This window comes from Marmota marmota, unplaced genomic scaffold (assembly GCF_001458135.2).
Source record: "Marmota marmota marmota unplaced genomic scaffold, marMar, whole genome shotgun sequence".
NCBI lineage: Eukaryota > Metazoa > Chordata > Mammalia > Rodentia > Sciuridae > Marmota > Marmota marmota.
Window position 1 is genome coordinate 3,875,358 of NW_025999961.1, and position 22,477 is coordinate 3,897,834.

A 22,477-nucleotide genomic window follows, 5' to 3' on the forward strand; every position below is an offset into this window, starting at 1 on the left:
TTATGCAATGTGTACAATAGGCATAAATCTCAAATAGTATACTCTGCACTAATGAATTTCTGGAAAAATTATTCTATAAAAACCTTTCCATACTAAAATATCTTTGTTCTTCCTTGAGTTTTTGAAATCTTTCAAGGTTCTCAAAATGCATTTGGGCAAGTTTTTCTTTCATTTGTGTATATTTTTCTTGAAACCTGTCTGTAACCCGCATCAGATGGAGATTGATTTGACATGGTATTATGCTTTTATTTCTAAATGAAGAAAGTATTTCAAAAGATTTTGTTATTAAAGAATAGAAAGTATATTGTCATTATAAGCATATATAAAATTTGTCTTCAGACTAAAATCTCTTTGAATTGCCCTTGTTGATAGTTAAATTGATTTACCATGTCAATCAATCAGATCTTTAACTGATCTAAGACTATAAAAAGTTATGATTTTAATAGCTCTTTACCAAAGAACCTCATATATGCTTTTATTTTTTCCTTTTTGGTACTGGGGATTGAACCCAGGGTCCTTTTTTTTTTAACCCACTTAGCTATATTCCCCCATTCTTATACACTGTATACCTCCCCACACACTTTTTTTAAGACAAGGTCTCACTAAGTTGCTGAGGCTGACCTTGACCTCCTGATTTGGTGGGATTACAGGCATGCTCCATCATGTCTAGTTCATATATACTTCTACACTTAAATTTTTGCCTGAGTTTAATTTTCAGTGAATGGTATTTATATATTTAAAAATACATTTTCACAAAAATGATTTTATAAAACTAATATCAAATTATAAGAGATAATATAAGAAGACAGATTCTTCCCATTACTTAAGTAACTTCCTAGCAAATAATAAAAAAACATTAAAAACTTCCCTCTGGCTGCCTGATTAGATAAGTTAACCAAACCCTTTGTGCACCAGCTTCATCATTTGTAAAACGGGAATGATAAAAGTACCTATTTCATAGGGCTGTTGTGAAGATCAAGTGAGAAAATGTACATAAAGCACTTGGAACAAGACTTGCACATCACTATGTACATTCATTACATTTCATCATTACTAATTTTACTATCTAATGGGCACATGCATCTCTGCCAACTGGCATCAAAGAGACAGCTCTACTTCCTGTCTAAGCTCATTTCTCCTCTACACAAACCACTGATGGCCTCCTCCTCTTTTCTTCCCCAGAGGACCTCTTTCCATTTGGTCCTTATGTCCATCTCTGGCCACTGACTCCTTTTGTCAATGGGCAAGTTGGCCCAGTTTCTATATCCATTAAATATAATCTCACACTTGCCTTGAGCTACCATTTTTATTTTCCCATTTCCTGTACTTCTACATTTCTTGAAAGAATAATCCATGCTCTCTTCTTCCTCATCTCCAGCTTCTTCCTCAAATCACTGCAATCTATACCTCTCCGTGGAAATATTTTTCTGTCCTTAAAATGTAAAGTATAAAAGGGTTGTGGACTTTCCCTTGTTGTTTACTTGTGTTTGTTATGAATATCTGTTTAATGAACAAATGATTGACTTTGTGTTATGGTTTAGATGAGTTGCCCCCCCAAAACGCTTGTGTGTAAGACAATGCAAGGAAGTTCAGAGGTGATATGATTGGGTTATGAGAGCCTTAACCTAATCCCAGCATTAGTCCACTGATACGGATTAATTGGGCAGTAACTACAGCAGGTAAGGTGTAGTTGGAGGAAGTAGGTCACCGGGGGCATGCCTTTCGGTTTATATTTTGTTCCTAGTGAGCAAAGGTCTCTCTCTTCTTCCTTGTTGCCATGTCCTGAGCTGCCTGCCGTCCTCTGCCATGCCCTTTGCCATGATGTTCTGCCTCACCTCAGACACAGATATGGAGCTGACCATCTAGGGACTGAGACCTATGAAACCATGAGCCCCAGATACACTTCCTCTCCTGTGTTGTTCTTAACAGATCCTTTGGCCACAGTGATGAAAAAGCTGAGTAAAACACTCTGGAAGTCAACCCTGACAAACATTGAGCTTAATGGGCTCTTGTTTGTCCTCGTCTATAGCAATTCTTCCAACACTTGTGCCAACTGCTCTAAGTTTATTGTATATTATCCTTTTGAAGCTACACAAAAGCCAAATGCTAAAGCAGGTAGAGATAATCATCCTTGTTTTTACGGTTGGGAAATTGAAGTTAGTGTTTTTCAGGGAGTGGCTTAATGTGAACAAGCTTGAAGTAAGCGAAGGAGGAAGGATATAATCCTGAATTATTTGCTTTAAGCCTCATTTAATTTCTAGTTCATCCATGCGTTCATTTTGCAGCAGTAGAAGGATGTCCATTTAAAATGTAAGATAGAAAATGGAGGTGGCCATCATATCTAGTATGTCATTTTTGCTTCATATATTAAATTTTAAAATTTAATTATCTCCACATATATTTAGTGCTTTGCATCAGTGCAGCACTCACCATTAATCCAGAGGCTTGGAAAGGTAATGGACTTTACTCACCATAAAGAAATAGCATAGGAACTGGAGAGAATTGTCAACTAAAAAGTTGTATCAATTTATTAAAACACAATTAGGGAATTTTCCAATGTCAAAATTAGAGAATTTTCCAATACACTGTTCTAGAGTGTATTCCTTGAATCTGAGGTATTAAAAACTTTGTGGTCATATAAGCAGATAATGAACAGTTAGCCAACAATAACAGCATCGGGAACTTAACACCCACAGAGTGAGAATTACCTATGTCCCGGAAGTTTCAAAGGAAGGATCTTTGTGTAATGGGAAGCTGAACAGAAGAGATGGGACAGGGAAGTTCAGAGGGAAAAGAGATGGAAAAGGTGACTTTGGGTGGAAAGGAAAGTGGAGCAGGAATACACAAGTCATTCAAGAATACTCTGTCAATCAGCATAGAAGAAGTAAAAACTTTATGCGGAGGATGGTGAAGAAATAAAGTTAGAAACATTGGTTGACAATGTTTAGTGAATTATTTTGAAGGCCAGTCTAAATTAGAGTTAGGATATATGTAAAATTGAAGATTTCTGAGCCAAGGAAGAACCCAGTGAGTCTAGAATTTAGGGGAGATTCATCTAGCAGTGGATTAGCCTCTGGCAGAAAGTCTGAAGCTCAGGAAATATGTTAGTAGACAGTTGCAATAGCTAAAAGGAGATTTGAGTGGTGTAAGAGGGGGAGAAATGGAAGAGAAGAGCAGACACAAGAAGGGAACAGGAAGAGAATTTGATAAACTAGTGGCAATGTGGACAGGAGAGAGGGATATATCAAAGTGGATAAATAAGTCCAAAATATTAACATAAATAAACCCGAAATATGGCCAGTAACACACATAGAGACATATATACCCAGTGCAGCTTCTTTGAGAATATAATGTCACTGTCATTTTTCTTGACCAAGTTTTACATTGCAACATGCCTATTTGGTTTCTTTATGTACCTACCTCTCGAAAAGCCTCACTTTTCATGTTTTGAAGCCTGAAACACCCCAGGGGCTGCATTGATTGCATTTCTACTGCAGTCCGTTCACTTTTCTTATTTTCTGAAGAGCAATGTACAATTGATATAAAAGCTTTGTTGCTGCCCCAGGCTTTTCTGTGATGATGCTGTGGGCCACATTCTGATCAAATTGAACACCCAGAAGGTGAAGTGTTGGCTCCAAGCGGGAAAAATTATTAAGCCTGGCAGTTGAAATTCTGGAAGTTAAAAATATTTTACATAATTAGATACCAGCACTGAGTTAAAAACAAATACTAGACATATGGTCATGATACAGTATTATGAATTATCACATATTCTTTTAAATGTATCATTTCTCTATAGAATCCCTGAATAATTAAAATACACAGTTTTTTTTTTACTAGCCATATATACCTGAAATTCCATTCATTTATTTCCCCTGAGTTTCTAAAATTCCTAGATTTTACAAATTTTTAATTTAAATTTACAATAGAATTTTTTTATAGAAAGTCGATACAAAAACAGACAGCCAAATGATTTCTTCTAATAAGAAAAATTTAACTAGAATTTTAAAAATTATTTTTAACTTAGAAGAAAAAAATTACAATCTAAATATCTAATTCTTTAAATTATATTTTTGTTAAGAGTCTAAAAATAGTCCTGTTTCAATACCAATTCAAACAATGATCCTCCTAGGCAATATCAATAATATTTAAGTGATATTAGCTAGGCAATCTAATTAATTATGTATTTCTACTATACAACTTATATTACTACTTTATAAATTGAAAAGACTTTCTGACTAGAAGCTACATTTACTTTTGAATGACTTATTATCACATTAGCCTCACATTTTAGAAGAAATCCGTTAAACTTTTATTTAGTAATCTACTCTTAATTAACAACCTTTTAAAAAAAGTATCCATTACGTGCCAGGGATTGGTTTGCTTATTAAATTTAACAAAACTTTAAATATTTGTTGAAGTGTTATACAGATAAATAGGATGTAGTCACTGGCCTTCAGAAGTTCACAGTAAAAAAAAAAAAAAAAAAAAAAAAAAAAAAAAAAACAGATAAACCAACAAGTAGAAATAAACTGAGGTAAGTATTTTAAAAGAGGTCTCAAGTGAGCTAGGTTAACGAGCTTTTAAGCTGATGGCAGTCAGAGGGTAAGATACATCGCATGCATTTTCAACTCTTGTGCCTCTTAAGGGTTTGTTGGAGGTTCTGGCAGGAAACTGTCCCCCACAGGTTGTCTTCTCCCAGTCTGTGGCTCCAGGAGGGATACACATGCAGTGGTGAGGCAGGAAGGCCACACCCACCTGGTCAGCCAGATCAGCCAATCCACTCTGAAGATCAGTGGGGTGGCAGATGTCCAGATATTTCTCTTTATGATCAAATTGGATACAAACAATCAATTTTAGCCACTGGCCTGATTTCTGATAATATTTGGGTGACAATTTTTAATGGAAAAAAATATACCAAGTCTACTTGAATGTAAGTCAAACAACCTATTTCCCACGAAAAATGGTAGCTCGGAACAGAAAGTGTTGCTATATATTTGAATGAGTATTAAAAAAAAAAAAAAAACCTTCCTAGGAGTCCAAGGTGCCTCACCCATTATGTAATTTAGAAAGGTAGGGACTGAGTCATCTGTCAGAGTTTTGTTCTGGGTCATAAATGTGGGCTGCAAAGGTTGGGGCACCATAGTTCAGTAGGGAAAATACATAAGTAAACATTACCCAATTCCAAAGTTTGGCAAAGCTTAGCCCTTCATCCAAAAAAAGAACACCCTGTGCCTTTCCCTCACTTGTATTATGTGGCTCCCAGAATGCAGTATAAACCTGGAAATAGGTTTTAAAATAGCTTTTATGAACTGGCAAGGTATCCAAGCATTACAATATTTCTCCATGGAAGCTTTTATGAATATTCCAAATTTCCATCCAATCTAAATTTGTGGAACATAACTTCTGTGTACTTTAGTGGTAGTCCATGTTTGTTCAAATGTGTGATTTACATAACAGGATAAAGAGTGTTCTTGAGTGCAGGGAAACCCCTGGGACATTTTTGCTCTGGAGACAGAGCGTATGATGTAAAGGATGGCCTCTGAGGGAATAAGGAATTGGTCTGGGAAAGTCTTGCTTTCTACTTGCAGTCCTTATTTGTCAAGGGACTACCGCTCCTCTCCTTCCTGCCAACTGGTGAGAGATATGACCTTTTTGCAAGATAAGTAGAAGCTGTCCTCCCCAAAAGATTCTTTCTTATTTCTTTCTTTTTCTTTTAACTAATTTGCTCATTATTTGCCCTTTTGGAACATTTTTTTGCCAGAAAAAATATTCTAAAGCAACAAAATCTTTTAGAGTCAGATGAGTTATTCTTAGTTATTTCTCAGACAAATAGTTGCAAGTTATTAGTTGCATATAGCTTAGGGTTTTCATTTTAGATGAAGGAAATTAAAAATATTAGACATGATGCTCATGTCATAGGCCCTAGCACTAGAGTTGCCTTAAAAATAGACTTTCAGGAAAAAGATCCTATTCCACACCTGTTACACTATTATGAAAGTCATGTCATGGATTTACTCATCCTTGCCTTATTGAAAAGACCATGAACCCTGGAAAAAAGTGAGTTGCTCCAAGAACTGAAAATGGATGATATTTGTTTGTTAACATATGTAAGTACTGCTTCACAGATTAAAGAAAGAAGTGATTTTTGGTGGAAGTGGAAGTCCTTCAAGAACAAGCAGGGCTGCTGCATTTGAAGTTAGTTTCACAGGACACCTATCCAAACATGGGGCAAGAGCATGAGATCCGTTCCATTCTCAACTTGCCAAGCCTTGTCCCTAGTGTACGACTGCTCTACACAAAAAGGAGATCTGTGTCCTTTGTACAAAGATTTCCCTGTTCACTAAGACCTGCATCTTTACAAATTGTGTCAATCCTGACAGGAATCCTGTTTCTTATTTCTTATTCCGTACAAAACCTCTTTGTGACCCTGCCAACAAGAACCAATTTAGAACAGTATGTATAGGGCACTGGTTCCAGGACTCCTAGTCAATGTCAAAATCCTTAGTTGCCTATAAAATAGCACAGCATTTGCATATGATCCTGACACATTCTCTCCTGTAATTTAAAATCATCTCTGGATTACTTGCAATACCCAGTACAGCACATTCTATGTAAACAGTTGTTATACTATAACAAAGAATAATGACAAGGGGATAAAAGGGACTGTGCATGTTCAGAACCAGTGTGATTTTCTTTCTTTCATTTTTTAAAAAATATCTTCAACCCACAATTGGTTTAATCCACAGATGCAGAATGTGGGTATGGAGGGTCCACTGGTGTCTCTAAAATACTGCACAAGTGAACTGGCTGCTCAGTATGGTCCTTTAACTTCTCTCAACAAGCATACTTTTTATATAAATTATTTATTCACTAGGTAAAAAGAATTGTGGATCATCTATGAGCCAGCGACAATGCTTGAAGTACACAAAAATAAACACAATCTGCAACTTCAGTATCTTTATAATCCAGCTGAAGAGCAAACCTTCCTTCAGCTATTTGTCAAATGTTTGTGGGGCCATTTTTTTTTTGTGGCAGTCACTCAAAAAGAACTTAGATATATAAATATTCATGATGTAATGTGACAAGGAGAGAAATGTCCAAATTGTTTAAGAGCAAAGAAAAATAGGAAAACAGATCTGCTGGGGTGGATAAATAAGGTGTGAATTTTTAGTTGATCCTAAGGATGAATAAGAGTTTCTCATAGTGGGAGTGCAAGGAAAACAAAGGTAAAAGGCAGAACAAACATGACACATGTATAGACCAGAGGATAAGAAGGTGCATAGGGCTGAGAGGTCAGGCAGAGGAGGCAGCTGGGGCTAATTGTGAGGAACTTAAAAGCCTTTCTCTTGAAGGAGAGATGTGTGATGTGAGATGAAGGTACAGATTAGAACGTTACCTAGTACCCTGAAACCTAAGATATCAACTAGGATACTCAGAGAGAGGTTTATTTGGCATGAAAGTATATTTGCACTTTATTGCTTCTCCTGTATCATAAAATCCTTACCAGAGCAACCAAGCTTGCATTATCTGGATGTGTAAAAGAATAACTCACCTCCAGAGGGAAAGTATCAGAGATTCTTTTTCCCAGAAATATCACAATGTAGACATGGTTCCTTGGAGACCTACCACGAAGGTAAATACAACTAAGGAATACTTGAATGAAAAGTGTCAGGAGGAGGTCCAGTCCCTCACATCCCTTGAGGTATTGTGCAAGAAGGAAGTAAAGGCTAATGCAGATCCGTGAACTGCCAAAGCACCGAAAGCCTGCCTCAACACAGTCACAGTCTCTCAGCAAAGAACCATGATTGGCTCAAGATGTTTAAAGACATCCCTGTTCATTAGGTGACTGACAAGATAATCAAGCAGTGAATTCAGTCACTGTATAAAACAAGGAATTCTGACTTTATAGGTCTTTAGGCAAACCAAAAGCAGCAGCAGCAATAACAGCCAAACCCAAGGAGGTATAATCATCTAAGTTGCCACATTACATTATTTTAAATGTCCAGTTTTCAAGAACTGAGGCACACAAAGAAACAAGAAGGTAGGCCATACATGAACAAAGGGAATCAGTAGAAACTTCCTGAGGAAGCCCAGGACAAAGACCTTCAGTAGACTATTATAAATATGTTCAAACCCCAGAGGAAACCTTTTTTTTAAAAAAAAAAAAAAGTCAAAAGCATGAGAAGAATGTCTCAACAAAAGAGAATATCAATAAAACATAGAAATTGTAAAAATAAGAATCAAGTGAAATTCTGAAATTTAATAATACTATATTCACAAGAAGAGTTGAACAGCAGATTTGACTGGATAGGAGAAAGAATCAGAAAACTAATAGTTCAACTGAAATTATTTGGGGGGAGAACAATAAGAGAAAAGAATGAAGAAAATTGAGCAGAACTTCAAAACACATAAATTCACTTTATCATGAGAAAAACATCAGACAAATTCCAGGTAGGGGACAAGCTACAAAATCTTGACTAGTGTACTTCAAAATTGTTAAGATCATCAAATCCAAAGAAAATCTGAGAAAGTATACACAACCAAGCAAAGCCTAAGGAGACAGACATGTCTATTAACATAATTTGGTAAACTAGATGGAATAATGGAACAAAAATACTTTAGGTAAAATTGAAGAAACTTTCAGTGTTATACAGACTTTATTTGATAGAAATGTATCTATATGGTTGTATTGACTGTAATGAATGCACTATACCAAACTAAAATGCTAATAGTGTAAGCTAGATATAAATGATCTGAGAATTCTCTCACAATTTTTCTATAAATCTAAAACCACTCTAACACAAAAAGTTTTACAAATGAACAAAGCCTCAAAGACCTATGGGATATTATCAAACACTACCATACATATTATGGGAATCCCAAAAGGCAACAGAAGAGATAAAAAAGCAGAAAGAATATTTTGAGAAATTAGGGCCAAAAATCTTTACACATTTGATGAAAAACATGTATCTGCACATTCAAGAAACTCAATGAACTCCAAGCAGGTTAGTCTCAAAGAGATCTATGCTTACACAATAATCAAGCAGCAAGAGAAAAACAAGTCACCACATACAAGGGATTCTAAATAAAATGAACCGCTGACTTCTTGGGAGGCAAGAAGACAGGAGGGACATGCCATGTTCAAAGTGCTAAAAAGGAAAGACTGCTAACCAAGAATTCTACATTCAGCAAAACTATACATTAAAATTGAAGGATAAATGAAAACTGAGAGAATGTGTTGTCAGCATACCTGCCATACAAGAAATACTAAGGGAACTCTTAAAACTAAATGAAAGAACAATAAACAGTAACTTGAATCCTACGAGAAATAAAGAACATCAGCAGAGGTTATTACATAGAGAAATAAAAGATAGTTTATATGTGTTTTTGTTTATAACTGTTTTCTTCTATTTAATTTGAAAGATAATTAATTACATAAGACAATAATTATGAAACAGAGTTGTTGGTCTTTGATGTAATTTGTATGCCAATCAGAGCACAAAGAAATGGAGGGATAACTAGGCTACATTGAACCAAAGTTTTTGTATACTATTAAAATTAAACTAATGTTTATATGAACTAACTTGATTTAACTTCAAATATTAATTGTAATGCTATGTCAACCACTAAAAGCTCTCAAAAATAATGAAATAAATAATCAAATTAAGGTTGTGTTAGAAAATATTTATTCAACATAAGAGAAGGCAGTAATGGAGTAGCCAAAATGATAATACATACAAAAACAAATAGCAAAATGGCAAACTTAAATTCTACTTCTTCCATAACTACATTAAAAAAGATGATTAAATAGCTATAATTACAAAGTAGGTATCAGAATAATGGATATGTGATTCAATTATGTGCTATTTATAAGAAAATGTACTTTACATCAAAAGACACAAATTTATTGAAAGTTAAAGGTTGGAAAAACATGTCATGCAAAAGTAACTAATAGAAACCTGAAGCATACTTCTAAATAAAAATGGATGAAAGGCAGCAGAATACAACAGACACTAGTATGGCAGTATGTAAAAATGTGGATGTACAACCGATGTGATTCTGCAATCTGTATACGGGGTAAAAATGGGAGTTCATATAACCCACTTGAATCAAATGTATCAAATATGATATGTCAAGAGCTATGTAATGTTTTGAACAACTAATAATAAAAAATGGATGGGAAGAAATAACAGGGAAAATTAGAATATTCTTTGAGACAAATAAAGATATGAAATAGTCTTTCAAAATTATGGGTTGCAGTTAATGCAGTGATTAAAGAGCCACAAATGCACATATTAAAAAGGAAGATCTCAAAAAAGCTAAATATCCATATCAAGAAACTAGAAAAAGAGAAAAATAACCATATCAAGAAACTAGAAAAAGAGAAAATAAACCCAAATGAAGCAGATACGCATAAATAATGATGATCATAGCTGAGTAAATTTAATAGCAAGTAGAAAAATATATAGTTGGCTCTTAATAAAATTTGCAAATCAAGAAAAAAGAGAAGACTCAAATTACTAAAATCATGAAAGAAAAACATTGTCCAGATTTTACAGAAATGAAAAGAACTTAATTTATAAAGAGATACAAAACCCACAAGTGACCAAATAAAAAGGTTAGTTGGAATTCATCAAAATGACTGTGCCTCAAGAATACCATTAAGAAAGTAAACATTTAATCTGCATTGTGGAAAAAATATTTACAGCTTTTTTATTTGACAAAGAACTTTATATGTAAATAATACTTATAATTCAACTAAAACACTGACAGCAAAATACAACCTAATTTAAAAATCTGTGAAAGATCTCATCAAATATTACATCAATGAGTCTATGAAAATAACTAATATGCAAATGAAAAACTGTTCAACATCATTTGTCATTAGAGAAATGCAAATCAAAATCATAACGAGATGCCACTTCACCCCCACCCAGAGGGTTGTAATGAAAAATATAGAAATTAGCAAGCCTTGATGAGGATGTGGAGAAACTGATACCCTCATATACTGCTAGTAGGAATTTAAATGGTATAGGTGCTTTAAAAAGCTGTTTAGGTGTTCCTCAAAATGTAAACATAGACTATATAGTGCAACAATTCTTCTCCTTGGCATATGCCCAAGAGGAATAAAAACATTCCTGCAAAAATACAGTGTTCAAAATCAAAAAGTGGAAACTCAAATAGCCATTCATGGACAGACGGGTAAGCAAAATGTGGCATGGCACATCCAGTTAAGTGAAATTATTCAACAAGTAAATAGAAATGAAGAAGACAATATGAATGAACCTTGAAATCATTATTATAAGTGGAAGAAGTCACACAAAATGTCATATTTCATTATATGAAATAGGCAAATACGTAGAGACAGAGATAGATTAGTGGGCATCAGGGACTCAGTGGTCAGTGATAATGGTTGCAAATATTCTAAGTATGTGAATATACTAAAATCCATTAATTAATTGTAAACTTCAAAATGGTGAATTGTGGTATAAGAAATATATTTCAATAAAGCTGCTAAAACAAAAATATGGATTTTTATTATGAGTTAAGTTATGCTTTATATTTTTAAAACAAAGAATAATACTAATTGACCACCCAGGACACCATATGCTGCTCCTTTTCTTCTCTTAAAATGAGAAAGAATCAATTAACAAAAGAAAAGTAATTGAGCTTAAGACTCAGAAAAATGGAAGACATAAAAATAAGCGCTATGGGACATGAGGTCTTGATGCACCTTTGAACTTTCCCTTATACTGACAGGACAGAAAGAAAGCACATGTGAGGTAGCAACCATTCCCATGCTAATCATCTGCTTGGCTGGTTTAGGTTTGGAAGAAATTTTATGATTGATTCTTTAAAATTTATTTTGAATATTCCAAATGCCAAAGGAATTGACTTTTTTAAATAAAAAATTATCTTACTGACCTGCTTTCTGAAAACTCTGAAAAATCATCCTGAAGTTCAAACTTGTGTAGAACTTCTCCAATTAGGTAGCCACTGGAAAATGCCTTTGCAAATGCCTTGGGACCTGAATTTTAAATCATTGACATAGAAAAGTAAAAATCAAGTCACACTATAATTTAAATGTAGAGTTAAAAACCACATAATTTAATTTGAACTTAAAATGCCACAACTATATTTCTAGAAACAACTTTTAATAGTCAAAGTAAAAGTGTAACAGTAGACATTAAAATGCCCAAGTATAAATCAATAATTGATGATCTACAAACTTTTGAGAGAAGAGAAAGAACATATTTGATTAAAATTAAACAAAGCATAACCCCCCAAATTATAAGTAACCTTAGATCTAAGTATAAACCTTGAATATATTTTATAAAAGCACTCTATTTTAGTTATTCATATAACCTATGATGATAGTATATTCTGGCTAATTGAAGTGCAATTCATCTTTTAAAAATAACAATTTGTTTTTAACCTTAAAACAATGGAAAGTTTACTGAAATAATATGCACCTTTTTATAGAAACCCTATTAAACATAATCAAGCTTTTGCTTTGTGGTTCAGAAGGGTCACAGAGGTCCAGTTCTTGTCCTATTCAACAATGGCACTATACCAGAGGAAAAATATCTTTGGAGCTAGAAACATCTCTATTGGAATCTTGGCTCTCTTGCCCCTTACTTGCTATTCGATCTTGGGCAAGCAGTTTAACCTTCCTGTGTTTCTGTCTCTTTGTCTCTAGAACAGAGATAACTATATCTGTGTCTTATCTTGGAGAGTTATTTGAATTATTAATTAAGTTTATTTTTAACTAATAGGTATAAACAAAAATTGTACTTCTTATTGATGGGGTAACTTGTGATGTTCTGATACGTGAATATACTCTACACTGTATAATATTTAAATCGGGTTATACATAGCTATGTCCTCAGATCATTTCTTTATGGTAAAAACTTTCAAAATCCTCTTTTTTTAAGCTTTTTGAAACCCACAGTCCATTACTGTTATCTGTAGTTCTCCTTCTGTGCCACAGCACACCAGAACTTGTTGGCCTATCTAATGCAGCTTAGTACTCACTGTGCAATTTCCCCACCTATCTCTGCTCCCCGCCCTCCCCAGACTCTGGTTGCTGCCATTCTATTCTTAATTTCTTCGGGATCAACTTTCTTAGATTCCACATATGAGTGAGAGCAGAAGTACTTGTCTTTCTGTGCCTGGCTTATTTCACATAACAAAATTATTTCCTCTTCTACTAACGTTGTCTTGAATGATAGGATTTCATCTTTTTTGTTCATCCTAGTAGTATTTTATCATGGACAATGGACAGCCTTTTTTTTCCCTTTCCTTCTTTCTTTCCTTCCTTCTTTCCTTTCTTTGTTTCTTTCTTTCTCTTTATTTTTTCTGGGGATTTAACTCAGGGGTGCGTTACCACTGATCTGTAGCAAACCCCTATGATGATGATGATGATGATTTTGAAGCAGGGTCTTGCTAAGTTGCTTAGAGTCTCTCTAAGTTACAGAACTTGTGATTCTCCTGTGTCAGCTTCCCCAGTTACTGGGATTATAGCCATTGCCACCACACCCTGCATGGAGAGCCATTTTGAAGATTGCAGATAATATATGAGAATTGTTGAGTATAATACCTATCACATAGTAGGCATATAATAAGTTCAGGAGAAATTTAAGTATTTAATAGAATTTTCTTTCTTTAACAATGTCCTTAGTTTTAGGTCACTTGTATATTTTATGAAGTGAAGGATAGTTATGATATTTAAGGGCAATACACAAAATTGATAGACAAAATAAATAATATTTTTATAAGCCAAATAATTTCTCGCATGATTTTTATATCCTCCACAAATCTTCAACATGTTGCCATCATTTAGACAGCAGCAGTGAATCCCACAGCACCACACACATACACACACAAAAACAACAACAACAACAACAACAACAAAACCCCACCATTGTCTGTCTCTGTACTCTCACAGACTCAGTTGTATAGGTCCTTCTATTTTGTCTATTGGACTAATAACAAGTAGGCTTATTGAATATGCAGAATAATAGTGTATCCTGATTTGCAGGAGGTAAGGTGAGTTACCCGGCGAAGGCCCCTGCCCAGACACCTCACTCAGATGACTCCATGTCATCAGCAGTAGAAGACTATATTCAAGACTTTATTAGTATTTGTTCTCAAAGTACTTTAAAGTTTGAATAATTTCCAATCCTTAAGTTGAATCAATGCAATACTAAAGTAGTTTTAAGAGATGCAAATTATTTCCTTTGATTCTATTTCCTCAAGGTAAGCTTCTGAACTAAACAGCATTCAAATCTATTGATCATGGTTATGTAATTTTCAATTTATAACAGAAAATAAAGGGTAGTAAACTGTCAAAAACTGATTTGGTATATGAATCTCTTTAACAAGAAAATAAATAAAAAATTTATAAGCTCCAGGAAAATAAACTATTCAAATCACCTAAACTTACACTCAGATATCTAGTTCATAGGAGGAGTCTCAGGTCAGAAAATGATCTTCCTCTAAAAACAGGGTGCATTCTTTTACAGTTGATGGTCTGGTGCTCTTTTTTTTATCAGTCATATGAGTCTTTGCAAAACAGTGTCTTTATCTGAGTTTCCAGTGTTACTCAGGAGAAAATACACTTAGAGAACAGGTACCTTCTAAAAAGAATTTGAAATTCATGGCAAATACTAGCTCTGGTGTGCAGGTTGGATACCCTTAAAGTTGTATTTCATAATCAAGGCACTGAACTGTCCCTACTTGAACATGGTACCACCTGAATACCATAGTGCCTTGTGATGTTACTAAAATGAGAGGATTGGCTGGATCTTACACTAAATGCCATCTGATACTTGGCCAATGCCTTTGGGCATCAGACCTTGGTAGTCTGAAGCAACTGAAATCCAAATGTCTCTTTCTGACTGCAAAAGGCAGAAATGAGACATCACCTCCTCTGTATCACTGCTGCTTTCATTGTCCAGTGTGGACCCTCACTGCAAGCTGCCAAGGTTGTTCCCTGGCCTGGCTGCCACCCTGTCCTCCATGTGTCATCTGGCCTACTCTGTGCCTTCTTCCCCTTCTGTTGGTTGCTCCCTTCTTCCAGTCTCCTCTGCCTCTCTGCCCACTAGCCCATCCATACTCTCTTAGTTTTCTGAAGTGTGATTGGCAAAATGCTGTCATTAAACCATGGATATATCTTTCTTTCTGGTTCTAGGCCATCAGGCTTTGGTCTAGTTTTTGGCTTATTGCTTTCTTTTTAGGAGCTGTTGCTACTTCATCTTCAGGTAATCTCCTTTCCACATCTCTCTGGGGCTTGCACTGTGCCTGATGCTCATGTTGATTGAACACTGGAAGTCTAGCCCATGAATAACCAGGGGATAGCCAAATCCTATTCTGTCACCCTCGACGTAGCAGACAAATGGTCTGTAGTAAGCTATTTGCTACAAAAAGGTCACTTGAAAAATAAAATCATAATCCATTTCCTTTGAAACGGCATAGCATATTAATAAGGCAATTCTGATATGGATAAAATAGAGGTGCTGGTATAAAGATAAAAAATGGACAGTAAGCACATTTTCTTGTCTGGGTAGGTTTACGACAAATAAACAAATATAAAAAAACATCCATCTGTAGTTTTTTACACATAAGACACTTCAGATTTATTGTGTGCTACATTAGCAAAACTGAGTACAATAAGAGAAGAATATAGCAAATGATGACATATGGTAAAAAATAAAAAGAAGAAACAAGAAAGAATGCATGCAAGACATTTGATAAGAAAAAGATGAATAAAAAGCATACAAGCTAAGAATCTACAGATTAATATAAGAGAATGGAAAGAGATAAGAAGCCAAATAAAGAGGAAGAGAATAAGGAAGTTGTTGGGGAGAGCGAAATCATAAGAAAAAAATGAAAGCTCATTTTCCTCCTTTGATATATCATGTTTTTCTTCCAACTAAAGTTCACAGAATAACATGACTAATTTCATGGGAGCTACTTCCATAAATTAATTTGTACGAATAAGTGGAATTTCCTATGGGTCAGAAGTGGCAGGTTGACTCATGGATAATGAACAATGACTATATATAAGAAATAAATAAACCATAGATGCCCACTGACAATCTTCATCCTGAGCCCAAAATGATTTTTTATTTGGGATTAAAGTCATTTAGCAATAATTCAACCTTGTTTCTGGTCTTCCAAGCTATGTGGTCCCTATCACTTAAGTTTGTTTTTGCTAAAATCTTTGATGTGTGCCTCTCTGTCAGGTCTACATTAGGCTGGAGCAGCAGGTGAAATGGTCCGTGTGCTTCTCCATTAACATGGTACCAAGCCATCTCAAGAAAAGCACTTACAGTCATCCATGTTCCACATGGTTATGAGGAACAGGTAGGTTCCAGAGAAAAGAATCTGCTTGTCTCCTTGCTAACTTATAAGCCACTTGATCTTGATTATATAACCATCCTTCCTCATTTGTAAAAGAGGGACAGTGATGGGCTTCACCTCATTTGTTGTTTTGAGAAGTAAATGAGAGATTGTGTATAAGTTGCTCAGCACAATGCCAGGTCCATATTTAAGTGCTCGGTGACAATTTTTATTGTTATTATTACCATCTTCTAATTCATGAAAGCAGGTCATATTAATTATACAATTTGTAAAGTCAATAACAGACCATCAATGACTACAGTACAAACATACTTGTTTAAACAGTATTCCAATATTCAGGAATATTTGACATTGTCTTCAGATGCAGGCCCGCTCTTATGGCAAGGAAGGATATAATACCCTCTTCCACTCTGGGCAAGCACCTGTAATCAGTTGATTTCTACAACAAAATATTTAAATTCACATTCAGTGGGATAAGTAAAGACTAACCAACCTCACAGTTTTTCTGCTAAGGTCTACTCTATTAATTTCTAGTGAATAGAAGCCAAGTTTTAGTTTTCTTTTTTTAAAAAAAATGCTGCTAAATTAGCTAGGAAATATCAAAGTTTGTTGCTTTTGATCAGAAGCAACATATTTTCTAATGACCCTAAGAGCTTAAGGAAAAGAAAATGTGTGGTTCAATGACATTTGGTTAGAAGAGGAATGGACCAAAAGGCAGGAAACCTAGCTTCCCAGCTGCACAGCCTTAAACAAAGTTCTCAATATCTCTCTTCCATTTTTTACACCTGACAAAGAAGAATTAATGATGTCTGTCTCAGTCTATTGTCTGTTGCTGGAACAAAACACACAGACTGGATAATTTACCAAAAATATTTTTTCTTCATAGTTCTAGAGACTAAAAAGTTTAAGGTATCTAGAGACTAAAGAGTGTCAAGGTATTGACATCTGCCAAGGGCCTTCTTGGTCTACAATGACATGACAGAAGGCGGAAGAGCAAGTGAGTGCTTGATACAGAGGGGAAGGGGGACAAACTGATCCATGTATCAGGAGCTACTCTAGCAATAATTAACCCACTCCTGTCCTGATGGCCTTAACTCTTCACAAGGGCTGAGCCCTCCGGATTTCAACACCTCACTAAGATCAGTGGAATAGAGGAAGGGAATTGAGTGGACTGGAGGAAGGATGGGAAAAGGGAAGACAGGTAGAGCAAATCTGACCTACCATTCCTATGTACATATGTGAATATACCACAGTGAATCTCACCTTTGGGTGGTACTAAATTTAAAAAAATCATAAGTAAGTAGAAAGATCAGTATGGAAGGGAACATGGAATGGAAGAGGGGAGAGAAAGGAGAAGTACTGGGGTTTAAGTTAGAGCAAATTATATTCCATGATTTTATAATCATGTCAAAATGAATCCTAATATTATATATAACTAAAAGGAACCAATAAAAATTTTTTAAAAAAATAAAAGGAATGCACATTTCATGAATCATAAAAAATATATCTAGGTCAGAAAAAGTGTGAAATAAATAAAATATTAGCTTCATTTTGGAGTCATCTGGATAATCTGTAATTTGTGATTGTAAATAAGCAATCTGATTTATAAATTCAATCTTCTCCTGAGTGCCCCAGGGCACCAAGTTCATGTATCATGTTCATATCATTTGCCAGAATAAGTTATACTGCTGTTCTTCTTTCCATTAGAAATTGGTGACGTGACTAGAAAATAATGCTTAGATGTATATGTTAATGAAATACCTCAGAATACAAAAATGTCACTCAATGCAAAAAATACATCTGGAATTCAATAATTCATTTTATAGTAAAAATTAGCATAAGGAATATTACTGAAAGAAATATGAAAAATATAATTTTACTTAGAAATTCCTTAGAATTCATTTAGAAATTTGCTTAAAGTAACAAAATAGAACTTCTGAAATCACAAAGTTCAACATTAAAGAATCCAAGGTGACATCAAGATGAAGAAATCTAAAATAATATGGTACTTTTTCCTCTCATGTACTCTCATTTAATAAACAATTATTAAGTGTCCATTATGTAACAAGTGCTATATGAGGCACTATATATATTGCCTGTAAAAAGTTGAAGTAATGTTTATTGAACATCTATCAGATACTAAGAAGTCTGGTAGATGTTTTCCATTTACAGTTTCATTTGAGACCCTCTCAAATATACAACAGTTATTATTTTTCACTGAGTGTAAAATGTGAGACCAAAAGATTATTAATTCTTACTTTGGATACTATAATAGCAAGACTTAGCAATACTTAATTTTTTTGAACCCAATTTTCTCTTTATTGCTCCTTTGATACTATTGATAATATGTCTAAAATGACAGAATCATTTAAAATATGCATGAAAAAAGTATTTACAATTTAAAATATATCCATATCCAGAATCCAAGATAATATAGACTGTTTTGTATATCCATCCTTACAAAGGCTCTGACTTCTATAGTACATGGAATTTGAAGGTATCTATTTATGGTTCGAGAATGTTCAGTTATGATATCCTCATGCTCATTTTCTCTTATGGTGAGTTCACAGGAATTTTGTTTTAAAAAGGCAGTGTTTATTCTTGAACATAACTGACAATTCTTAAAGAATTGTTCAGCAAATCTTTCAGTAACATTTCACTTGCTTATTTTTCATTATAAATTGAATTTTTGAATTCCAGGTGTAATTTTGTACTGATCAACTTTTTGTTTTCCAAAATATTTCATTAATGTATACATCTAAGCATTGTTTTCTAGGAAAATGGTCTGTTTAAATCTAACTCACTGAAGATTATTCGCTTTGGTTACATAGATTGGAATCTACAGGTCACCTAAGGTTGAGCATGCATCACAACCCACTGGTAGCAAATTGACAGTGATGCAAGAGTTCGTCTGGGAAAACAGAATGAAGGTGATTGCACTGAAAACCTTCTTGCCAAGAAAAAAAAATACCACCTTAAAATGAATTCCCACTAAATAAACAACAAAGAGGATGAGACGTGTAATACTGTATTGGAATTATTTGATTGTTACTGGTTTGGGGGTGTGTAAATTGCCTCTGAGGTTAGGAGTTTGTTTGAGGTTAGGAGTTTGTTTTGTTTGTTTTTTGGTAACTTCATGTTTAGAATAAAATCAGGCTGGTAAATTAGGGAAGAACAAATAGTAGCCAGAAATAGCTAAGTATGTAAATTTTCAGCTTAAAATTTCCAAAAGTGATAAATGTTAACTATTCCACATTAACCCATTGCACATACACTTTCCCCTGATGAGAGGTTAAACGTGCAGAATCCGATTGGATCCATTTATACATAGAGAAAACACACTCAGAGAAGGCAATTTAATTAATCCACAGAATTTCCTATTCCATTGGCCTGTCAGCACACCATGCTTCTGATGTTGTGAAGGAGGCAATGTCAGGGTTAGACTGCTGAGACCAGCATAGGAGCCTTCCCTAAACTACCTCTGATTGCTTAGGAACACACAGTAGGTCAGAAACTGTGGTGCTGGGCCCACCGTGCTGATAGGAAACTCAGGAGTAGCAGAGTGGGGTATGTAAAAAGGCCAGCTGGGGTGAACTGTGGGGCAGCTGGGGACAGAGTTGGGACAGTGCGGAGGGGGCGGAGCGCTGCGAGAGTGCAGGTGCCCACCTGCGCAGCTGGAGCTCCGCCCGCCACCTTCCACCAGCTAGTCTCGCTCGGCGCCCGCTCGCCCTCGCCCATGGGCACTCACTCACGGTCCGGGACAACTTCAAATCTTGGTTGAGCCACTGACAGAGGATCTCAGACATGGCTCGCCCGCGCTTTGGACCTCAAGCAGGTGCTAGAAACTCTCCAGGAACCGAACTCTCTGGCTCGCGTCTTTCTGTTGCTCAGGGCAACCTGTTGCTAAGGAAGCGTCTCCAGGGTAGAGCCAGGTGACAAGTTCAAGAAGAGGGGGCGCAGAACACAGCAGCAGGAGACAGAAATCGTGGCCCGCCCCCTGCTGGCGGGTAAGACCTGAGCGTGCACACGCAATAGCAGGAGGCTGCTAAGGGTCGGCTAGCAATTATAAAACGAAATAAAAGGTTTCTTTTTAAAAGTGTTACCTGTCATTTGAATTATGTATCTTTCTCTTCTGTTAAAAAAAATCAAGTGTGGACTGCAAAGAGTTATTCTGAGATCACAAGCTGGATTGAAGAGTGGTGCTGTGTACTGAAATACAATTTGTTGGGGAAAAAACAAAAACAAAAACCTAACCTAATGCTTTAAAAAATTATTGGAGACTTTTTTCATAATTGGAATTTTTGCACTATCAATTATGTCCAAGCTTGTAACTAGATATGACTGGGTCCTGACGTCTTTTTGAGCTGACTAGCTCTTTCATTTGGGGGGAAAAAAAGAAATAAACAAACTACTTAACCTCTTGAACTTGTTTTCTTATCTGTAGAATAAGAAGGTTAATATGTGTTTCATAAAGTTGTGAGGATTAAATGAAAAATACACATATTAATGCCTGGCACACTGTAGAAGTCAGCATATGTTTCTTTCTTTTTCCTAAGGCTATGTGAATTTTTGCATTTTATTACTAGCTGGCTGAATTTTTAGTAGCTTAGAGTTGATTATAATGTTTCAAAGCTTTTGAGGCAATTATTTCATATAGCTGATTTGATTTGATTTAAGAATAATGCAATATTTCTTCATAAATAGATATTCATAGGCATAGATTTTTTAAAACATTCTTTATTGGTCCTTCACCTGCCTTACATTCATCTCTTCATTTCTACTTCTCATCACTTTAGATCATTCTATTATCTCTCCTCAGCATGTTTTACAATGACATTACTCACTTGCCATTGATTGATGCAAAAAAATATTTGTCCTCATGACCACAATAATCATTAGTCTGGGTTTCCTTGCTTTTTCTTCTCTGGTCTATCCTGTGCAACACGCACAATTGATATCCTTAAAACCCTATTCTATTCCTATACTCACTTTCGTGAATTGCACTAGAGCATTGTTTACTTTCATGCAGAAAATGGAATTCCTTTGGTGGGTCACTGAAGAATCCTTAAGTGAAATAGTACCAGATAAACTTGAATAAAAAGTATCAGAGGACATTGCATGTAATAAGGCTAAATATATGGAAGGAATAAATATTTGAGGGAAGGAAGAGCATCTTTGCTCTATTTGGGCGATTGTACATACTTGTGTGTATGTGTATATATGTGTGTGTGTGTGTGTGTATATATATATATATATATGCCTATATGGGGGAAATTATTTCTTATCATGAGTCATAGTCAATAAAATTCCAAAGCCACTGTCCTGGAGGATGAAGACCTTATTGAAAGTTATTTATGATCTATCCTCACTCCAATCCTAACCATACACCAATCTTGTTCATATTTCTTTCCCAGGTCCCAACTCTTCTACCTTAACACTCGTCTTCCATCCTCCTTCTGCAAAAAGAGAAGTTTCTTTCCTGAAGTCAATCCTGTCTGTTCTTCAGGGCCTGATTTATCAGCCACCACCGTCACTGAGCCTCCTCTTTCCCTCCTCCATTCTTCCAATCCCACCTGTCTTCTGAAAGCTCAAAATAAGTGCTTTCCCTTTAGCTCTCATTCCAGACCCCTAACTCTTTCTAATTGCCCACAGCTTGGCCAGAAACTCAGTTTTGCAATCTTCATAATGTATTTCTCAACTCTTTCAAATGAGTGCTGATTTGAGCTCCAAGAAGAGGAGATAACTTCAGCTCTTGTTTTTATGGCAAACAATATTGTGAAATTTCAATTCCATTTCAAAATTCTTAGTCGTTTTTACCCTGAAGCAGATAGATACTTTGGGGTCTTATTTTCAATGTCTATGTGGTTTGTCTTATATATGGATTGCATCTTTTTCAGGTAAACATTTAAATTTCCAGTCTTAGAAAGTAATTGGTTTTAAAATAAAATCAAGTTAAAAGACAAATTCAAAATTTTATTTCATATGAGAAAAATTGAATCACATGTTCTATAATTGAAGAAGATAAGCCAAAATTTATCAGAATTCTTTTTCTAATTTCTTATTTCCCCATGCTGAATAGTCATAGGATCTAAATTAGTATTAAGTCTAT

At 35.1% G+C, this 22,477-nt stretch overlaps 1 protein-coding gene across 1 annotated transcript in view; it reads right to left on the bottom strand.

Annotated features, from left to right (window-relative positions):
• Spef2 (sperm flagellar 2) overlaps window positions 1–20,273 on the bottom strand; it is a 165,666-nt gene extending 145,393 nt beyond the window's left edge. Inside the window, 4 exon segments of the mRNA XM_048802898.1 lie at window positions 3,421–3,515; window positions 3,518–3,672; window positions 11,929–12,031; window positions 20,117–20,273. Coding sequence (XP_048658855.1) covers window positions 3,421–3,515; window positions 3,518–3,672; window positions 11,929–12,031; window positions 20,117–20,174 — 411 coding nt within the window. The 5' untranslated portion in view covers window positions 20,175–20,273.
• Between the last annotated feature and the right edge of the window lie 2,204 nt (window positions 20,274–22,477).